This window comes from Lonchura striata, chromosome 4 (assembly GCF_046129695.1).
Source record: "Lonchura striata isolate bLonStr1 chromosome 4, bLonStr1.mat, whole genome shotgun sequence".
NCBI classification, from domain to species: domain Eukaryota; kingdom Metazoa; phylum Chordata; class Aves; order Passeriformes; family Estrildidae; genus Lonchura; species Lonchura striata.
The window spans coordinates 1,644,269-1,666,216 of NC_134606.1; the positions used below are offsets into that span (position 1 = coordinate 1,644,269).

General features: G+C 52.6%; 1 protein-coding gene across 8 annotated transcripts in view; it reads right to left on the reverse strand.

Moving 5' to 3' along the window:
* Window positions 1–21,948, reverse strand: part of DYSF (dysferlin) — a 77,492-nt gene that overhangs the window by 42,755 nt on the left and 12,789 nt on the right. For 4 of the 8 annotated variants that reach the window (XM_077782667.1, XM_077782663.1, XM_077782669.1 and 1 more), the window contains 20 exons: window positions 20,414–20,455; window positions 19,591–19,706; window positions 19,169–19,282; window positions 17,013–17,190; window positions 16,286–16,410; window positions 15,299–15,405; window positions 12,120–12,312; window positions 11,277–11,432; window positions 10,368–10,499; window positions 9,894–10,060; window positions 9,489–9,603; window positions 9,292–9,397; window positions 8,620–8,762; window positions 7,022–7,195; window positions 6,283–6,388; window positions 5,966–6,043; window positions 3,076–3,257; window positions 2,113–2,253; window positions 1,271–1,300; window positions 577–603 (listed from right to left, as the gene is read on the reverse strand). In XM_077782667.1, coding sequence (XP_077638793.1) covers window positions 577–603; window positions 1,271–1,300; window positions 2,113–2,253; window positions 3,076–3,257; window positions 5,966–6,043; window positions 6,283–6,388; window positions 7,022–7,195; window positions 8,620–8,762; window positions 9,292–9,397; window positions 9,489–9,603; window positions 9,894–10,060; window positions 10,368–10,499; window positions 11,277–11,432; window positions 12,120–12,312; window positions 15,299–15,405; window positions 16,286–16,410; window positions 17,013–17,190; window positions 19,169–19,282; window positions 19,591–19,706; window positions 20,414–20,455 — 2,432 coding nt within the window. The remainder of the gene's footprint in view (window positions 1–576; window positions 604–1,270; window positions 1,301–2,112; window positions 2,254–3,075; window positions 3,258–5,965; window positions 6,044–6,282; window positions 6,389–7,021; window positions 7,196–8,619; window positions 8,763–9,291; window positions 9,398–9,488; window positions 9,604–9,893; window positions 10,061–10,367; window positions 10,500–11,276; window positions 11,433–12,119; window positions 12,313–15,298; window positions 15,406–16,285; window positions 16,411–17,012; window positions 17,191–19,168; window positions 19,283–19,590; window positions 19,707–20,413; window positions 20,456–21,948) is intronic. The other 4 variants (XM_077782668.1, XM_077782664.1, XM_077782670.1 and 1 more) reach the window with 1 other exon arrangement.

Here is a 21,948-nt window from a genome sequence, read left to right on the forward strand (position 1 = left end):
CCCTTTCCCTGCCTGGAGATTTCCAAGATCCCAACTCTTGGTTCAGACTGGGATTGGCCCCACGGGATGCACAAGGATAGTCTTGGGATTCCAGGTGTGGAATCAGAGTCACGGGAATGATGGAATCTCATGGAATAGTTTCCATTGGAAAACTCATCCCATTCCATGGGCAGGGAACCTTCCACTATCTCAGGTTGCTCCAAGCCCCGTCCAACATATCCCTGAATTTTTCCCGGGACAAGGGATGAAAATCTCCTTTGGAACAACGGGAACAGTCCAGCACATCCTCAATTCATGGCAAATTCCCTATGGAAAGTTTGGAATTGGGATTTCCCAAGGGCAGCCCAAAATTCCGGCTCTGGCACGCCTGGGATGAAAGGATGGGACACCTCATTCCAGAGGGTAAATGGATCCCAACATTCCCAGCCACAAGGAGAAGCCCATCCAGCCGGAGCTCACTCACATTCCCAAAATCCTGATGCTCTTGGCTTGACCCATCCGTGATAAAGAGGATTGCCCAAGGAAGCAAATTTGAACAATTCCAAGAGGAAAAAGAAGGAATTCCCAAAGACTCACCTCATCCAGGCTGGAGGAGAGCTCACTCTGGGAAAGAGGAGGAGAGGATGGAATTAGAGGAATTCTCATCCCTAAACCCATCCCAAGGTTTATAATTGCAGCTGACACCCAAAGGGAATCCCGGAATGGTCTGGGGAGGGAAAATCCTTAAATCCCATCCGGGGGCACCCCCTCCCACCATCCCAGGGTGATCCAACCTGGCCTTGGGCATTCCCAGGGATCCAGGGGCAGCCCAGCAAATCTGGGAATTCCAGCCCAGCCAGGAATTCCTTGCCAAGATCCCAGCCCAAGCTCCCCTTTCCCAGTGGGAGCCATTCCCTGGCTCCTGTCCCTCTGTCCCTTGTCCCCAGTCCCTCTCCAGCTCTCCTGGAGCCCCTCCAGGCACTCTGAGCATTCCCTGGATTTTTCCCTTCTCCAGGGGAACATTCCCAGCTCTCCCAGCCTGGCTCCAGAACCTTTGGAGCATCTCCATGGGATCTTCTGGATCCTGGAATGGGATGAATTTGCCCTGTCAGGAAGGAGCTGCCCCATTCCCAGTTTTCCTTATCAGCTGAGGAAAAGAGGAATCTCTATGCGGGAATCCCTTCATCCTGAAAGAATTCCCTAGGACAGGATGGAGGGATTACTGCAGGGCTCCAAATCCCCGGGAAAGCTGGGAATGGTGCTGGATTTCCAAGGAGGAGTCAGGAATTACCTCAAATCCAGGGATGTGATGAACAGCCGGCTGCAGGGAAAAAGAACACAATTCCCATTAACATTCCCACTGCTAATTCCTCTTTTTCCAGCAGGGAAACTTCAGCCCCTTCAGTTCCCAGCTCCAAAAATCCTGGACTCTCATCCAGCCGGGAAGCACCAAATCCACCCGGATGATTCCCACTAGGATCAAACAGCTCCTCCAGGAGCACATCTCATTCCAAGGCTTTTCCAAGGCCTTTCCCACCCAGTTCTGAGGGAATGGGGAGGAGGAAGAGGCCACGTGTGGATATCTGGGCCTGGTCTTGGTGTTTGGGCTGGGATTTCCAGGGAAGAGGGAATTGTAGGATTCCCATTCCCAGACAAACCTCGGGGCTCGGAAGGAAGAATGGGATACAGGGATTGATCTTTCCAGCCCATCCCTCTTGCCTGGCACATCTGGGATACAGCTGTTAGAAAAGCCGGAATGGCTTCAGCTCTCCTAAACCCCCTCCAGAAGTAATTCCAAGGAAAGGGCAGCATTCCTTAGGGATTTGGCAATTCCCAGCTCCCTCAATGTCTCTGAGACCCCACCCAGAACTTGTCCAAGGAGAGAAGGATCCATCCAGCTCATCCCACCTGGAATTCTGCAGTTTTCCATCAGACCAACCCTAAACCACCTCTTTTCCCACCTGGAAAACCTCATCCTATGGAATTATCCCTCAAAAAGGGATAAATCCCAAATCCCTCTGGCTATCCGCAGGCTCCAAAGGCACCAATGGAATAAACCCAATACCTGGAAAAGCTGGATGCTGGGGAAGAACCGGAATTCCAGAGCATTCCAGGCTCAGGGGTGGATCTCACCTTTTCCCTCTGGATCAGCTCGAAGGCAGCCAGGAGCTCCCCGACATTCCGGCCGGATTTGAGGACAGGATACCAGGAAAGGCGGGGCGAGCGCTCCAGGCTGGGCCGGCAGATGCAGCGTCCCATGAATTCATCCGCACCCTGGAAAGGCAATTCCAGGGAATTGGGAACCATGGGAATTGCGATCATCCTTCCGATCCCTTTTCCCAGACAACTCCATTCCCCGCCTCAGCCAAAAATTGGGAGCAAGGGATGATCCCGTAATAGGATCGGGGCAGGGAAAACAAATGGGATTGGTGCCCATGGAGCCTCCAGTTTTCCAACTTTTCCCAGGAATTCCAAAGGCTGGAAAAATACTTTTTTTAGGAGAAAAACACATTTTTAGGAATTTCTATCCCAGTTTTTCCAGAGCAGGAGCTCAGAGCCTTTGGCAGCTCCTAAAAATCCCATTCCCTGCTCCGCACTGGGATCTTTGGAATCTTTCCTGCCTCTTGCTGGGAAGGAGCAGGAGAGAGGGAAAAAGATTCCTGAGATAATTCCGAGCCCTTCCCGAGGTGCATTCCAAGTGTTTTCCCACAGAATTCCCTCCTGCACTTGGTTTTTCTAGGTTGGTTTTTTTTCCAGCCTGGTTTTTCCGGGAACAACCTCGAGTTCCTGCCACCAACCCCCCAGAATTCCATAAATTCCCAGGCCCTTTGGACACGGCAAACAGCAGAGGGCATTTCCCTACTTCCACAACTGTGTCCAACTTTATCCCAAGGTTTTTCCATGAGGAAACTCCATTGTTTTTCCCACTTTATATGGCAATGAGGAAGCTCAGTGAATGGAACCTCAAGGACACCACAGGATTTTCCCTGGAATTTTTCCCCTATGGAATGTCCACCTCAAAGGCTGAACCACTGAGAGGTGCCGGACACCGCATTCCAGAGGCTGGGAATTCCCGGCGGGAATTGCCACACTCACATAGGTGTCGTGATCGTAGATTTCCACCAGGATGTTGGGAGGGGACTCGGCCACATCCCGAGAATTCCCAAAAATCTCGATCTCGTAGAAGATCAGGGTCTGATCCCAGGTGGGATTCAGGGTGTTCTTCTCCACCACCGTCTTCTGGCTCTGGTGCAGGAAGGACACGATGGCGTAGGGATCTGTGGGAATGGGATTCGAGGACTGGGATTCAGGGATGGATCCCAGCTCTGGCTCTTCCCAGAATTCCAAGCTCCATCCAGAACCAGTTCCCAAAGAATTTGGGAATTCTCAGCTCGCTCCATCTCACCCTGAGGTTCCTCAGGTCTTGCTTGAGGAGGAAGAAGCTGTCCAGTCTATCCCACCTGGAATTCGTTATTCCAAGCCTGAACTGCCTGGTTTTCCAGGTGGTTTTCCAGCTGGAAAGGCTCAGTCTGAGAGTTGGGATTGTTCTAAAGATCCAGGGAAATCTTGGAGCCACTTCTGGGGCCTAAAGGAGCTCCAGGAGAGTTGGAGAGGGATTTGGGATAAGGGATGGAGGGACAGGAGCCAGGGAATGGCTTCCACTGGGAAAGGGGAGCTTGGGCTGGGATCTTGGCAAGGAATTCCTGGCTGGGAGGGTGGGGAGCATCCCACACATCCCTGGATGCAGATTCCAGGAACATCCCACACATCCCTGAGGGCTTCCGTGGGAATCAAAGGATGCAGCTCCCAGGATAATCCCACACCCCCCCTGGATTCAGATCCCAGAGTTATTCCACAAATCCTTGGGTACAGATCCCAAGATTATCCCACCCCCATGGATTCAGATCCAAGGAACACCCCACACGTATCCCTGGATTCAGATCCCAGGAAAATCCCAGGTTCCTGGATTCAGATCCCGGGAACATCCCACATCCCTGGATTCAGATCCCAGGATCATCCCACAACCCACTGGATTGATATCCCAGGATTATCCCACACCCCCTGGAAGCAGGGCCAGCTGATCCCAGCAGCATTCCCCCTTTTCCCCCCCTTTTCCAAGGAATTGGGGCACCAGGGGTTGGATTTCCCCCTCTATCCACACCTAACAATCCAGGACCACTCAGACATTCCCAAGTGGGAAGAGCCTTTCCCACTTTTCCTCATCCAAATCCATTACAATAAACAAAAACCCCCGGATTTGGAGCTGCTTTTCCTTTTTTTTTTTTTTCCCTCCATTTTTCCCTCCCTTCTCCTCCTTTTTTTTTTTTTCATGGAAGCCTCTCTAAAGCCCCTTTGTTGGGAGCAGGGAATGTTTATTTTTCCAACTGCCGAGCCCCTTTAATGAACTCCTTTATTCCCGGCAGCGGGAATCACAATCCCACATTGTGGAACGTTGCTGCTCGTGTTGTCCTTGGCCGGGATTTTTCCAAAGGAAAACGATTCTGGACTCCCCTCCCGGGCCATGAGCTCACCTCGCTCCCACCTCCTCATCCCGACAAGGAGCCTTTTGTGGGAATTCCAGGTGGGAGCAGGCACTGGGGGATTTTTTTGGATGCTCTGGGGTGTTTATTCCCAATAATCACATTATTCCAGCTACTGGGAGAAGCAGGATTCCCTTGGGATCACGGTCCAGCCGCTTCCCCAGTTTTGGGATTGTCCCCGTTTCCCATCATTCCCGGGATGTGTTGTTCCAAGTGGGGTTTAAATCCCAGAATTTGGAGGGAAATCCCACCCGAATCCCTTTGTAAATTCTCATGGGAATCACGCAGGGATAGCCCTGGAGGGATGTTGGATCTCTCACGCCAGTGGACCCTTTTCCCAGGATTTGGGACATTCTACATTATCCCAGCTCTGATCCAGAGGAGGTGACATTCCCTTTTCCTGCTTTTCCAGCTCCAAAGCATTACTGGGAATACCTGGCTGGGATGGCCCAGCCTCCAGGGATGAGGACGTGGGATTTTTCGGCTGCTGGGAAAATTCCAGTCATTCCATCCCCCTCTCAACCACATTCCAGAGGGATGCTCCACCTGCATCCAACCATCCAAGCAGCTCCAGCATGGAAATCCCATGGATAAAAGGATTTCTCCTATTCCAACTTCTTTCCTATCCTAAAAAAAACCCAGCATGGAAAGTCCCAGCCACACCAGCACAATCCTGGGAATTTCAGAAATCCCTGGAGTTATGCTGGGAGAGGATGGAGCAGAAGGACATGGAAAACTCCTCCACAAAGGCCAGCCCCTGTTTCCCACCTGGATTCCATTTTTTCCATGGAAATTCCCCCCCCTAAATCCCAAACCCCAGGGACTGCTGGCCCCTGTGCAGCTGGGAGAAGGGGGATGCTAAGGAATTATGGAATCATGGAACCACGGATTGTTTTGGGATGGAAGGGATCTTAGGGATCATCCAGATCCATCCCCATGGGCTGGGAACCTTCCACTGGATCGAATCCAACAAGGAATTTCCTGAGGATGCTGGAGAAGAAGGGGCCGGACTGTGCTGGGGTCCTGATTAAATCCTGTCACCCTCTGGAATTTTCCCTGGGCACATCCCATGGAAGTTTCTCCCTGTGCTCCATCATGGACAGCTTGGAGAAAGGAGGGCTCCAGAGATTCCTTGGAGCCAATTCCAGAGCCTGAAAAGCTCCAGGAGAGCTGGAGAGGGACTGGGGACAAGGGACAGAGGGACAGGAGCCAGGGAATGGCTCCCACTGGGAAAGGGGAGCTTGGGCTGGGATCTTGGCAAGGAATTCCTGGCTGGGAGGGTGGGGAGGGGCTGGGCTGGAATTCCCAGATTTGCTGGGGCTGCCCCTGGATCCCTGGGAATGTCCAAGGCCAGGTTGGATCCACCTGGGATAGGGGAAGATGTCCTGGCCCATGGATGGTTCCTCTGTTCCCGGAATTCCATGCCGGTGTGGATCCAGACTCACCGGAGAAGCTGTCCTTGTCCATGGCCATGAGATCCCGCGCCTGGTACAGGTAACAGCGCAGGTGGAATCTGTTCCCGGCTGCCAGAAGAACGGGAAACATGGAAAAGATCCCAGGGATGTGATTCCATCACTCCCAGTCTCCCATCTGAGGGAATTCCAGCTTAATCCCCCCAGGATATCCCAAGCTCCAATCCTGGAGCCTGTGGATGTTCCCATAAGCACTGTCCTCCCCTCCACCATTTTTCCACCTTTCTTTTTTCCATCTTTTTCTGGGAAAAGGATGGGAAACGCCTTTCCTGCTCCCCTGGGATCCTTACAGTCAAAAATGCAGGAGATCGTGGGCCTGTTGACTCCAAAACTCAGGGTGGACGCGGATTTTCCGTCGGATTTTCCGTCGTCGCTCTTGTCATCTGTCACTCCCCCCTGCAAGGAAAACAATGGGAAGTCGGGATAACAGGATCAACTCCAGAGCCGGGATTCCTCACTGGGATGGAATTCTCTGAGGTGTCCAAGAGGAGTCTGGGTCTTCATAATTCCCCAGAATCCTAATATTTAGATTGGAAAAGCTCTTGGAGATTCCCAGGTTCTCCTAATTCCCCATTTGCTTTGGAATATTTGCGGGAAAAGGAGCGGTTTCCAATTGCAGATCCCGTGGGGAAAAAGGGACTAGGGAAAAATCCCGGCGAGAGCTCTGGGGGTGAGAAGCACTCAGGATGCCCTGAGATGGGAACAGCTCATGGAAAACGCCACGGAGCCGCTTTTATTCCAAAGGGATCAACTCTGGATTGGGCGGAAAAGCAGGGCAAGGAAAAAGCGGGGGGAAAGCCAAACAGGAGAGGAAAAGAATTCCATAAAAACTCAGAATGGGAGCTTTGTGCTGCTTTGGCTCTCATGGAATCGTTGGAAAAGTGGTGGCTGGGAAATCCAGAGTGTGGATAAAGCCGGGAATAAAGAGGGAAAGCAGGGAACAAACAGGGTGGATAACGGGAAGCAGATCACGAGCGGCTGATAATATTCCCAGGTGGAAATTTGGGAATGGGAGAAGCTGTTCCCTACCAGAGCCCCTTCCAAGGCGAAGACGGCAGCGGGGCCGGTGCGTTCCAGAGGCTCCATCCGGCGTCTCCAGCGGCGCCGGCGGAAGGAGTCGGAGCGGCGCTGCTGGAGGTGGAAGCGCCAGCCAAAGAGGGAAGCGTATTCCCAGCCATCCCCATCCAGCTCCTCCTGCTTGTGCTGCCGGACAGGGATCACAGGGATCAGGTTTGCCAGGATTGACCCAAAAGTTGGATTTAGGTTTTGCAAGATGTTGTTGGATATGGTTGTTCCACTTCAGCTTTTCCCTGTGTCTCGTCCAGGTTGGAATAATGGAATGGGGTCACGGAATTGTTTGGGGAATCGTAGGAATATTCAGGTTGGGAAAGATTCTGAGGTCATTTGGTTTCAGTTGGGAAAGGCCCTGGAGATTGTCATGGAATCATGGAATGGTTTGGGATGGAAGGGACTTTAAAGCTCAGCCAATTCCAGGGACACTTCCTACTATCCCAGATAGATCCAAGCCCCAGTGTCCAACCTGGCCTTGGGCACTCCAGGGATCCAGGGGCAGCCCCAGCAAATCTGGGAATTCCATTGCAGCCAGGAATTCCTTGCCAAGATCCCAGCCCAAGCTCCCCTTTCCCAGTGGGAGCCATTCCCTGGCTCCTGTCCCTCTGTCCCTTGTCCCCAGTCCCTCTCCAGCTCTCCTGGAGCCCCTCCAGGCACTCTGAGCATTCCCTGGAATTTTCCCTTCTCCAGGGGAACATTCCCAGCTCTGCCAGCCTGGCTCCAGAGCAGAGGGGCTCCAGAATCCTGGAATAGTTTGGATGGGAAGGGATCTTAAATCCCATCCCATTCCACCGCATCCAAGTTCAGGGACATGTCCCACTATCCCATGTTGCTCCAAGCCCCAGTGTCCGACCTGGCCTTGGACAATTCCCAGGATGGATCTGGAGTCTCCCAATCCAACCATTATCGCTGCTGCTATGGGATCCACACTGGGAATGCGGCCCTCCACCAATCCCTGGCGCGAATCCCACTCGGAGCAGAATCGCTGGGCTGGGGCCAGATCCTGCCCAGGCCCGTGGAGCTCCAGCAGCTCCGCTTCCCATCCCGCTTTTCCCTTTCCCATCATCCCGACCCCTCCCATGGCTCTGCCACCTCTGGAATTCCTCCCTGGATCATCCACCCCAATCCTGGAAGGTTTTTCTCCCGGTGACTCCCACAGCAAATGGGGTGACAGTGGCTACAGTTATCCCGAAAATTTTTTGGGAAGGGAGTCAAATGGCCTTGGGAAGCGGCGGGGAGGACCGAGGAGCGGAAGCGGCATTCCCGGTCCAATGGCACCATCTAGAGGGAATCGGGATAGGGACAGGCTGGGGACATCGGCCCTCTCCCACTTCCCACACTCGGGGACTCCCCTGGATGTCCCCATCCCACCCCTCATCCCAGTCAATCCCTCTGGAATGTCCTCCACCCCTGGGAATGTGGCATTTTCCAGTGGAAACCGGGATGAGCCCCCCTCAACCTCCAAGGAAAAGCAGATCCTGCCAAAGCCAGGCACCCACCCGGAGGGTTCAGGGCCACATCCCGATCCGGTGGCACCTTTTCCCGGCCAATCCCACCTTTCTCATGGCTTCCATGTGCTCCAGGTCGCGCCGGCGGAGCCGCACCCAGCGCCGGCGCCGGTGGGTGTGGAACATCTTCTCCGCCGGCACCCAGGCCTTGGGCTTGCGCTCCGGCGGGATCGTGATCCCGTATTCCCAGCCTTGGGAAGAAGGGAACGCCTGGTGGAGGTGGGAGAAGAGCCTCCCCTCCCACCTTGGCTCCCACCAGGAATTTCCAACAGTGAAGGTGTGGCTGAATCCGGCAAAACTTCCCAGTTGGATTTCCTTCCTTAGGGGACAATCCATCCCTCTGGAATGCCCAGGGATGGATCCGTGGTGTCCTTGGCTCCAAATCCCACCCTGGAGGCTCTTCCCGCCTTCCCTCCAGCCATTCCAGCCCCCAGGACCATCCCATCACTCTCCAGCCTGGTGTTTTCTGTTTCTTTTCCACCAGGATCTTCCCAGATTATCCCAGCACTGCCTTTGGGAATTTCCATCCCACAGTTCCAGGCAGAGACAAAGGATCCCCCAGAGCCTGATCCCTTCTCCTGACCCAGTTCCCACAGCCATGGGAATGTTTTGATCCACAGACCATGGAAAGAAATCCAAAACTTCCCAAATCCCAGATCCCAAAACTCCAGCGTCCCCAAAATTTTGAAATCCCAGATCCCAAAATTCCATCTTTAGTACCTTTCTCATCCACAGCCCTGTTGAGATCCGTGTCCCATTCCACATCTTCCCACTTCCAGCCTGGAGGACACTCGATCTCATCCTTGGGCAGGACCTTTTCCCCGTTCTGTGGGACGCAGGGAATTCTCACCCAAACCGATCCCTAAATTTCCCCTGGGATTCCAGCCCGGCTCCCGGAATTCCCAGTTTTCCCTCACCACATCCGTGTAGGAGTCGGTCATGTGGATCCACTGCCCTCCGGGAAGCCGGACCTGGTTCTCAAACACTTCCTCCACGAAGCTCAGGTGTCCGGCGTCCACGTCGTGCAACAACCTGAATCCCGGGAATACCCAAAAATCAGGGATTCTACATCCCACCTTCCTCCTGTGCCATCCTCAGCGCTCCCAAACTTCTCCCACCCTTCCAAGGAAAGTTCCTCCTCGGGAAAAACCCAACCCAGGATGAAAATCCCACCCCAAAGCGCCTCAGTGTTGGAACATCCCAAGATTTGAATAAGCGGGAATCACATCTGTGGGCACAGGCAAGGAAACACGGAGGCATCCCAGATTTTGCCATCAGATTTCGGGATTCCCGGGAATTCCTGGTGGAAAAGCCACACTCACGTCTTTTCCGGGCAGATGAACCAATCCCCAGCCCAGGTCCATCCTGCGGAAGGCCGGAAGCTGTCCTTGGGAAGCTTGATCCGGCCGGTGACGTCGGAATATTTGGGATAAGTGAGGCCGGTGGTGCCCCAGTTCCCCACCAGCGCCAGCTTGGTCTGGTTCTCATACTGGGAGAGCCAAAAAAAAGATGGATTTGGGGTTGGAATAACAGAATTCCATGAATAATCCCACAGAATCCCGTGAAGAATCCCTGCAGAGGGACATACTTCCTGGGAAAAGCCCAACCCATTCCACGGCATCCCGATTTTCCCGTTGTGAGGGACATCCATGGCTCATTCCCAACTTTCCCCCCAGCATTCCAGGCTGAGCTGGTGGAAACAGCTCCTCCTTCCCACAGTTTTTAGGGAACGAGGAGGTTTTAGGTGCAGCCCACCCCTTTTCCCACCAGGATGAAGATCCCTCGGGAATGCTCACGGTTTCGGCGAAGACGGAGAGTTTTCCCTCGGCGAATTGGTTGAATTCCTTCTCATCCACGGCCAATCCAAACCAGAGCCGCACGCGGATCTGCGCCGGGATCCGCGGTCCCGCCACCTCTTCCTGCGGATACTGCCAAGGAAAAGGTCCCCGGGAAGGGATTAACAGGAATTCTGGGAGGCCGGAAGGGTGGGAATGAGGATCCCTGGATGGGGAAGGTGGGACATGGCGCAGTCACGGGATAAAGTCAGGAATGGGTGGAACACTTTGGGATCATGGAATTGAGGTTGGAAAAGACCTTCAGGATCATCCCAATGGCACCATCGACATCCCTAAAATGTGACACCAGGTGACCTTGAGGAATTTCGGAATTCCAGTGGTCCTGGACAGGACCAGGGATAGAATCAGGGACAGGATCGGGGACAGGATCGGAGACAAGGACAAGGCGATGGAAAGGTCAGGGACAGGGACAAGAACATGGACAGGGATAGGGAAAAGGACATGGACAAGGTCAGGGCCATGGATAGGGACAAGGACAGGACGAGGGACAAATCCGGGGAAAAGGACAAGGACAGGGTCAGGAAGAAACTCAAGGACATGGGCAAAGTCATGGACAAGGTCAGGGCCATGGATAGGGACAAGGACGAGGGACAAATCCAGGGAAAAGGACAAGGACAGGGTCAGGAAGAAACTCAGGGACATGGGCAAAGTCAAGGACAAGGACAGGAACACAGACCAGGTCAAAGATTTAAGGTCTCTCCCAACCCAGAACTTTCCACAATTCCATGAAGCTGAACATTGTGTTGGGATTTGAGCTTTCCCTGCTGGATTTTCCATCTTTTTAATTCTTTTTAGTGGGAAAACTGTTTGGAAAATCAAGATTCCACCTGGACGTGCTTCCAAAAGTACCTTGAGGAAGATGGTCTGGAGCTTCCCACAGTTCCGGCCGCAGCAGTTGGAGATGTTCCGGGAATACAGGACCTGGTGGGCCGGGATGCGGGCGAAAGCCACGCGCTTGTCCCCCTGGAGCATCCAGATGATGATGTCCGGGAGGCTGTTCTGGGGCTGGAAAACACAAATCCATAGGATACCTTTAGGAGGGATCCACCAGCACAGCCCAGAATGGGATTGTGAAATCACGGACTGGGATGGGTTGGGAGGCATCTTAAAGCTCATCCCAGTTCCATGGGCAGGGATAACTTCCATGATCCCAGGTGGATCCAAGTCCATCCAGCCTGGCCTTGGGCACTCCAGGGATCCAGGGGCAGCCCAGGCAAATCTGGGAATTCCATCCCAGCCAGGAATTCCTTGCCAAGATCCCAGCCCAAGCTCCCCTTTCCCAGTGGGAGCCATTCCCTGGCTCCTGTCCCTCTGTCCCTTGTCCCCAGTCCCTCTCCAGCTCTCCTGGAGCCCCTCCAGGCACTCTGAGCATTCCCTGGAATTTTCCCTTCTCCAGGGCAACATTCCCAGCTCTCCCAGCCTGGCTCCACGGCAGAGGGTCAGAATTCCCACTTTTCCTTCTGTGGCATTAGCCCGGAGCACGTGGAGCTTCCCACCCACCAACATTCCAAGTCCTTCTCCCAGGGCTGCTCCCTATCCATGAGTTGACCTCAACCCATCCATGAGCGAGACCAACCTCAACCATCGGAGCCAAACCTGGCGCCATGGGAGAATCCATGGATTTGGGAGCCAGGATGGAAAAACACCCCTGCTTCCCACCAAAACATGGATGGGAAAACTGGGAAGAGTCACCTCCTCCGCCATGGCCCGGAGCCGGCACAGCCAATCTTCCGCCTGATCCAGGATTTGGGAAAGGTCGGAATTGTCGTGCTTGAGCCTCAGGGCCACCTTCAGGATCTGCTCCAGGTGGGCGCTCCGGAAGCGGAACAGGCTCTGATCCAGGTGGGTGCTGGATGCCTTTCCCAGGACATCGGGAAGCTTCAGGCTGCAGGGATAGGCGGGAATCAGGGATGGGGTGGATCAGGATGGACCTTGAAGGTCATTAAGGGTTGTTAATTGTCACTGGTGATCATTAATGGTGATTAATGGTCATTAGTGGTTATTAGGGATCACTAATGGTCACCAGTCATCATCAATGGTGATTAATGGTCACCAATCATCATCAATGGTGATTAATGGTCATTAGTGGTGACTAATTGTCATTAATGGTCATTAATGGTCACCAATCATCATCAATGGTGATTAATGGTCACTAGTGGTGACTAATTGTCATTAATGATCATTAATGGTCAGCAATCATCATCAATGGTGATTAATGGTCATTAGTGGTCACTAATTGTCATTAATGGTCATTAATGGTCAGCAATCATCATCAATGGTGATTAATGGTCATTAGTGGTCACTAATTGTCATTAATGGTCATTAATGGTCAGCAATCATCATCAATGGTGATTAATGGTCATTAGTGGTCACTAATTGTCATTAATGGTCACTAATGGTCACAAATCATCATCAACGGTGATTAATGGTCACCAATCATCATCAATGGTGATTAATGGTCATTAGTGGTCACTAATTGTCATTAATGGTCATTAGTGGTCACTGATTGTCATTAATGGTCATTAATGGTCACCAATCATCATCAATGGTGATTAATGGTCATTAGTGGTGACTAATGGTCATTAATGGTCATTAATGGTCAGCAATCATCATCAATGGTGATTAATGGTCATTAGTGGTCACTAATTGTCATTAATGGTCACTAATGGTCACAAATCATCATCAACGGTGATTAATGGTCACCAATCATCATCAATGGTGATTAATGGTCATTAGTGATCACTGATTGTCATTAATGGTCATTAATGGTCACCAATCATCATCAATGGTGATTAATGGTCATTAGTGGTCACTAATTGTCATTAATGATCATTAATGGTGATTAATGGTCACCAATTATCTTCAATGGTGATTAATGGTCATTAGGGGTCACTAATTGTCATCAGTGGTCATTAATGGTCACCAATCATCATCAATGGTTAATGGTTGTTACTGTTAATGGTTGTTACTGATCATTAACAATCATTAATGGTCATCAATCATCATTAATGGTTATTAATGATCATTAAAGGTCATTAAGGGTCACTAATTGCCATAAATGGTTATTAATGGTCACCAATCATCATGAATTGTTCATTAATGATCATTAAAGGTCATTAATGGTCACTAATTTTCATTAAAGGTCTTAAAGATGATTAAAGATCACCAATCATCATTAATGGTGATTAATGGTCATTAATGGTCATTAATGGTCATTAATCATCATTACAGGTCATTAATAGCCACTAATCATCATTAGTTATCATTAACCCATCCCAAATCCACCCCCAATAGCTCATCCAGCTTCTTGTGGGATTTTCCGGCCTTTTTTTAATGGTTTTTCCATAGTTTTTGTGAGTTTCCAAGGAATTGAGAACCCACCAAAGATATTTGGGATCAGGAAGAGCAACAGAGCTTCCAACCACAGCCGGAATTCCCCCTGGAATCAGGATGGGAATGAGCCACGCCCACATTTTAATATCCATTATCCAAGTTCCTGGAAAAATGGATCAGGTGCCAAACTGGGAGGTTTTCCTGTAAAATTCAAGGATTTATGGATCCGCAGCTATAAATGAACTTCCTGCTCCCAGCTCCCGAGACACAAATCAAGATTTCCTCCGGAAAAAATAGATGGAGCCAAAGATAAATTTATTTTTAGGCCAAGGAGAGGTTTGGAAGGAGGTTTTTAAGGATGCGACATTCCCACCTCGGGAATTGGGATCTGTAAATCTCATTTTTTATTGCAGGTAAATAGGGAGAATATGGAATTATGGAATTATGGAATGGTTTGGGATTTTCCGCTATCCCAGGTTGCTCCAAACCCCATCCAGCCTGGCCCTGGACACTTCCAGGGATAAGGATTTGGAGTGAGGGGGAATGAGCAGTGCAAAGGTGGGAAAAAGTGGGAAAAGGGGAAAAAAGGAGAGGGAAAAGAAGTAAGGAAAAAAAAGAAAGCGAGGATAAAAAAGGGAAGGGAAGGAAAAAAGGGAAAAAATAAAAAGGAGAGAAAAGGCAAAAAGAGGAAAAAGGGGGAAGGGAATAAAAGGGGGAAAGACAAAAAAAGGGAAAAAAACAGGAAAAAGAGAAACAAGGGAGAAATTGGGAGAAATGGAAGAAAAGGGAAAATAAGGGAAAAAAACAGGAAAAGGAGAAACAAGGGAGAAATTGGGAGAAATGGAAGAAAAGGGAAAATAAGGGAAAAAAACAGGAAAAAGAGAAACAAGGGAGAAATTGGGAGAAATGGAAAAAAGGGGAAAATAAGGAAAAAGGGGGGAAAGGAGGGAAGAGGAAAAGGGGAAAACAGAAAAAAAGGGAAAAAAAAAAAGAAAGGGGAGTAGTAGAAAAGGAGGGAAAATGGGGAAAATGGAAAAAGGTGAAAAGGGAGAAAAAGGGACAAAAAGGGGAAAAAGAGGGAAAAGAAAAATATTAAAAAAGGGGTAAGGGGGGAAAGGGAAAAGAGCAAAAAAGGAGAAAGGGAGGAGGGGGAAAAATGAAAAAGGGAGAAAGGAAAAACTGAAATAAAGGGAAAAAGTGAATAAAAGGAAAGTGGAAAAGGGGAGGAAAAGGGGGAAAGGGGGAAGAGGGAAAGAAGGGAGAGAAAAGAGGAAAAAGAAAAAATGTGAGAATAAAAGAGGGAAGGAAAAAAAAGGATAGAAGGGGGAAAAGGGGGGGGAATTGGAAAAGAGGGAAAAAAAGGAAAAATGGGAAAAAAGAGGAAAAAAGAGGGAAAAGAGGGGGAAAGGGGAGGGAAAGGCAGAGGGGAAAGGGGAAAAAGGGGGAAAAGAAAGGAGAAGAGGAGTGGAGGCTGTGGATCCTTCCAAGACGAAGAAGAAACATCAGGAAAGGTTTCCCATCCCGAATTCCCGAAGTACCTGCAGTCGGCGATGACGTCCTCGAGCAGTTGGGATCCCAGGGCCTCCAGCTCGATCGGAGAGCGGTTGGATTTCAGAGCCACGTGGACCTTCTCCAGGTTTGCTTCCTGCAGGAAAAGCGGAGACCAGGAGCTGAGGGATCCCATCCTGCTTCCAGGATATTCCCAGCAAGAGGCTGGGGAAATTCCCAAAATTCCCAGGGGTCAGAGATTCCATTCTGGGTCCCTCCAGGGATCTGCATCCAAATGGTTGGAGGTTCAGGGGAACCAACAGGGAAATCCAAAGGGAAATCTCCGACTCACAGGAGCTGAAGGACAGCCCCTGGATGGTTGGAATTGTCTCCAGGTTGGACAGGGCTTGGAGCAACCTGGGATCATGGAAGGTGCCCCTGAACATGGAATGGGTTGGGATTTAGAGTTTCTCCAAACCCAAACCACTCCAGGATGGAATGAACGCTCTGGGAGAGCTGGGAATGTTCCCCTGGAGAAGGGAAAATTCCAGGGAATCCTGAGCTCCTGGAGGGGCTCCAGGAGAGCTGGAGAGGGACTGGGGACAAGGGACAGAGGGACAGGAGCCAGGGAATGGCTCCCACTGGGAAAGGGGAGCTTGGGCTGGGATCTTGGCAAGGAATTCCTGGCTGGGCTGGAATTCCCAGATTTGCTGGGGCTGCCCCTGGATCCCTGGGAATGTCCAAGGCCAGGCTGGACGTTGGGGTTGGATCCACCTGGGACAGTGGGAGGTGTCCCTGCCCATGGATGGGGTGGAACTGGGGGGGATTTAAGTTCCCTTCCCACCCAAACCATTCCATGATTCCATGAAGTTCCTTATCCAGGGGATACATCGGCTGCGTCACCAGACACTCCTGGTGACCTCTCTCTCCTCCTGGTGTCCCCAGGGATGTCCCCAGAGGTGTCACTGGACACTCCTCAGCTTGGGGGTGGCCTCTGTCCCCTGCCGGTGTCCCCAGGGATGTCCCCGGTCACTCACCAGCCGCTCGGCTCCGTGGAGCAGGAGGTTCTGGGCGTCCATGCGGTGGCCGATGTCCTCCCAGTAGGAGGACAGCACCACCACCGGCTTCACGTTCCCCCAGGGCAGGTAGTAGTAGTGACAGCCTGGGGGGGACAGCAGGGCATCACCTTGGGATGTTGGGATAACGGGATCCGCCCCTCGGCAGTGGGGATGAAGGGGGAAGAGCGTGACTGGGGTGGGAATTCCCCTTGGAAGGCGTCTGGGAGAAAGAGGGGAGTGGTGTCTCCCAAATCCTTGAGATACCACCAATGGCTCTGGCAGTGAGGCCAGAAAACAGCTCAGCATTCCTGGTGGGATGAGGTGGAAGCCAGGGAAAGGCAGGGAAGGATGTCCCCAAAAACCACCTCATGGAGACAAGAGAAGTCCTGGCTTCCCTGATCCTTCCCAGACAAAAATTCCCCACGCTTGAGGCAGGAAAACTCTCTGGAGTTGTCTGGTCCAAGCAGGGACACCTTCAGCGGGATCCCCTGGACACAACCTCCGGCTTCCCCTGGATCCCTGGAAGTGTCCAAGGCCAGGTTGGACATTGTGCTTGGATCCACCTGGGACGATGGAATTTGTCCCTGAGCTGGACCAGGATGGGATTTAAGACCCCTTCCATCCCAAACCATTCCATAATCCCAGGGTTCTCTTCCAGCGGCCGGGTTTGGATCATCCCAAAGGATGGAATCCGTGCCGTGCTCACCATCGAAGACGGCCCGGCTGTACTGGGTGGTGGAGACCAGGGGCAGGCAGGTGGTGTCGAACTTGTTGCCGTAATTCCCGATGCTGACCTCGAACTGGACGGCGCCGTCCACGCCCTGGAGCATCGTGGCCGAGTAGAAGGCGGCGAAGAGGGAATATTTCCGTCGGCGCAGGTATTTCTGGAATACGAACGGGAATTCGACGTGAGGAGATGCTGCTAATGATCTTCCAGGTGGAGCTGGAAGAGGCTGGAGGGTAAATCCTGAGTGGCTGAGGGAGTTGGGAAGGGATTGGAGATCCAGGAAAAGCTGAGGGAGTTAGAAAGGGGTTGGAGAGCCAGGAAAAGCTGAGGGAGCTTGGAAGTGGTTGGAGATCCAGGAAAAGCTAAGGGAATTGGAGAACCAGGAAAAGCTGAGGGAGCTTGGAAGTGGTTGGAGATCCAGGAAAAGCTGAGGGAGCTTGGAAGTGGTTGGAGATCCAGGAAAAGCTGAGGGAGTTGGAAAGGTGTTGGAGAACCAGGAAAAGCTGAGGGAGCGGGGAAGTGGTTGGAGATCCAGGAAAAGCTGAGGGAGCTTGGAAGTGGTTGGAGATCCAGGAAAAGCTAAGGGAATTGGAGAACCAGGAAAAGCTGAGGGAGCTTGGAAGTGGTTGGAGAGCCAGGAAAAGCTGAGGGAGTGGGGAAGTGGTTGGAGATCCAGGAAAAGCTGAGGGAGCTGGGAAGGACCAGGAAAAGCTTAGGGAATTGGGAAGAGGTTGGAGATCCAAGAAAAGCTGAGAGAGCTGGGAAAGGGTCTCATTCCAGAGAAAAGGAGGATCCAGAGGGCCCTTTTGGCTCTGCACAACTGCCTGAAATATTGGGACCAGGTGGGAGCTGGGATCTGATCCCAGGGAACAACAGGAAAAGAGGGAATTGCCTCAAGTCGTCCCAGGAGAGGTTCAGATTGGACATCGGCGGGAATTTCCCCATGGAAAGGGTGGTCATGCCTTGGAAGTGCCCAGGGAGCTTTGGAATCCCCATCCGTGGAGGTTTCCAAGGAATTCCCAGATGTGGCACTCAGAGCCAAGGTGGGCATTGGGCACAGATTGGACTCGATGATCCTGGAGGGATTTTCCAACCTCAGTGATCCCAGGATGGGAATTTTCTTGCAGGGGGAGTAACAAACTTTGAAGCACAGGAATTCTGGGAGAATTTCAGGAAAATCAGATGGAAGAGGAGGCTGCAACTTCTCATGGAAGAGGAGCAAAAGGAGGAATTCTGAGAGAGCCGGAATGGAGGAAAATCTCCCACAATGTCATGGGAGACCTCGGAGCCCCCGGCAGGGCCTGGAGGGGCTCCAGGAGAGCTGGAGAGGGACTGGGGACAAGGGACAGAGGGACAGGAGCCAGGGAATGGCTCCCACTGGGAAAGGGGAGCTTGGGCTGGGATCTTGGCAAGGAATTCCTGGCTGGAATGGAATTCTCAGAGAATCCCTGGATCCTTGGGAATGTCCAAGGCCAGGCTGGACATTGGGGTTGGATCCACCTGGGATGGTGCGAGGTGTCCCTGAACAGGGATGGGGTGGAATTGTTGGGATGGGATTTAAGGTTCCTCCAACCCAAACCATTCCAGGACTCTGGAGCTCCTCTGCTCTGGGAGAGCTGGGAATGTTCCCCTGGAGAAGGGAAAATTCCAGGGAATGCTCAGAGTCCCTGGAGGGGCTCCAGGAGAGCTGGAGAGGGACTGGGGACAAGGGACAGAGGGACAGGAGCCAGGGAATGGCTCCCACTGGGAAAGGGGAGCTTGGGCTGGGATCTTGGCAAGGAATTCCTGGCTGGGATGGAATTCCCAGATTTGCTGGGGCTGCCCCTGGATCCCTGGAGTGCCCAAGGCCAGGTTGGACACTGGGCTTGGATCCACCTGGGATAGGGGAAGTCGTCCCTGCCCATGGAACGGGATCAACTTCAAGATCCATTCCCAGCCAAACCATTCCATGACCCCACAATTCCAAGCTCACCAGGACCAGCTCAGATGGACCAACCTGGACACTTTGGAATGGAAATCCAGCAGGAGACTCCTCCAGGAGCTCACGGATCATGGGACAACCCCCACCCATGGCCAACATCCCTTCCATAGTGTCCCACGTGCCAATCCCAGAGATTTTCCAGAAATCCCAATACCTCCACCCTCAGGATGTCATCGGCAGGAATCTCCTCCACCTTCTGCTCCATGTGCTCCACCAGTTTGGTCTCCAGCTCCACCAGGATCCGGCCCCGATACGCGACCCCCTCGCCCTTGGGATAGACCAGGAACAGGAGTCAGGATCCCAGAAATCCCATCCCAAGGCCAAGCTCTGCCTTTCTTTCCAAGGAGCTTCATCGCGGAGCAGCGGGATCAGGCAAAGAATTCCAGCTGGCGCTTCCAAGGTGGAATTTTTGGGAGCAGAGCGGGATCGGGAGGCGTTAGCAGGAATAACCGGGAGCGGGAAACGCAGCGCGGGCTCCTGATGACAAAGCCAGGTTGGGTTAGAAGCAGCTTTTTTTTGGGAGAAAAGAGGAGCCGGAGGTTATTTTGGGATGTGCCGGGAAGCAGCCGATGTCACCTTTCCCAAATTGAGCGTCTCGTAGGGATCAGGAAAACCGGTGAATTCCCGGGGGCTGCCGTACAGGTTGATGTAGCAGGGTCCAAAGGTCGGAAGGAATCCCAGCCCGTCATCCACTGGGAATGTCAGGGAAAAGCGGGATTAGGGATTCCTGGAGGCACCTTGGGTATGTGTCACGCTCACTGTAGGATCCCAGGGATCACAAAGCTGAAGGCCACCAAAATCCTGGAATTTCCACCCCTTTTGAACCCCAGAACCTCACCTTGGAGCAGGAGAAAGATACAGAGGGCATGGTGCTGAATCCTGGGAATTCCCAATCCCAGGAAAAGTCTCCATGGAAAAAGACGAGGTCAGAGAGGGGTCGGACAAGAGTAAGAGCAACAGGAGAGAGGAAAGAGCCTCAGGATGTGCCAAGGGAGGTTTAAGTTGGATTTTTGGGAAAATTCCTTCCAGGAAAAGGGCTGTCCCCATCCCTGGAGGGACTGAACATCCCTGCGGATGTGGCACTTGGGGACACGGATACGGGGTGGCCTTGGCAGCCAATGGATCAGAGGGATTTTCCAATCCCGTGATTCCATGAGGAGAACCACTCATTTTTATGGAATTTTGAGAGGGAATCCTGCCCTGAGCTCCGTGCATCCAGCTGGCTCCACATTCCCGACACGACAGCATCCCGGGAATCCCCAAAGGACCGAACCGGAGCCATTCCCTTTTCCCAAGGTGCCCAACTCATCCCAGCTGATCCTCCCCCAGTCCAGAGAGCGGAACCAGTAAAACCAGTCCCGGGAGGTGCCGGAAAACTGGGATGTTACTGGGAACGTACGATCCGAGGGTTTCAGAGGCTTCACAGGAGCAGGAAACTCATCTGAGGCACAAAGAGAGGGAGAGAGGTTGGGAAAGGTTGGAAGAGGAGCATGGAAAAGGGATGGAGATGGGAACGAGGGGGGAGATTCCCACAGGTTTGGGTGTGGAGAGACAGAGAGAGAAAGGGAGAGGCTTTTCATGCAACCATGGAATTATGGAATCAAGGAATCATGGAATGGCTGGGGTGGGAAGGGACCTTAAAGCCCATCCAGGTTCATCCACAGACACTTCCCACTATCCCAGGTCATTCTGAGCCTTGTCCAGCCTGGCCTTGGATAATTCCAGAGGCTGTGGGATTGGGGTGGAGCAGGATTGGAGCGTCCCTGCGTTGCATTCCCAGGCATTTCCTCAGGATCAAGCAGATGCCAGCGGTGGGAAGGGAGATGCCAGCCCTGGATCTCACCACTCCCATCCTCCCTCTCTGTCTCTCTCCAGCCCATCCCAGGATTTGTGTTGGGATTGGGAAGAGGGGACTGGGCAGTGCCAGGGGTGGGACACGGGTGGAGCCTCTGGATCGTGCCCTGATCCATGGAATCATGGAATGGCTTGGAACGACCTTAAAGCTCATCCCATTCCATGGGCAGGGACACATCCCTGCATGCTCCAAGCTTTTTCCAACGTGGCCATCCCATGTCCCTCCAGCTCATGGGGAGGTCACAAAGCCAAGTGTGGAATTCACGCTGGGATCACGGATTCCATGGAAGCGCTGGCAGCAGGAAAAGCTCATGCAGGTGGAAGCTCCAAGCCCTCAGCAGCTCCAAAGCCGTGTCCCAGATTCCCACCTTCCACCAGTGACAGTGACACCCGGCTGAACACTGCCATGCCTGTGGGTCCTTCCGAAAATTCCCGGGATTTGGAACAGCATGGGCTGGATGGGAATTCCTACCCTGTGACGACCCCTAAATGTCACCTTGGGGGGACGTGGCTGCCAGCAGCGGTGCCACCAGCACCACGTTTCACCGACCTCCAGCACCCATGGACCTGCAGCCTCCATACCCCATTCCCAAGAATCCATCAAATCCCAAGAATCCTAACAATCCAGAGAGGGTGGATCCATCCAGAAATGGGGCACGGCTTGGAGCGAGTGGACGCCATTGCACATCCCCAGGTGGGGACAGCTGTGACCTCCCCAAAGCCACCACCAACCTCCAGCCACGCCATGCAGCTCCTCCATAGCCCTATTCCCAAGAATCCACCAAATCCCAAGAATCCAGAGGGGTTGGATCCATCTGGAAATGGGGGACAGCTCAGAGTAACCCCAGGACCCCATCGCACATCCCCAGGTGGCAGTGGTGACTGCTGTGACATCCCCAAAGTCACCACCAGCTCCCAGCCATGCCATGGACCTGCAACTTCCTTCCCCCATTCCCGAGAATCCTCCAAATCCTAAATCCAGAGGGGTTAGATCCATCCAGGAATGGGGCAGAGCTCGGAGTGACCACAGGGCCCCATCCCGTGTCCCCAGGCAGGGACGGTGACCGCTGTGACCTCCCC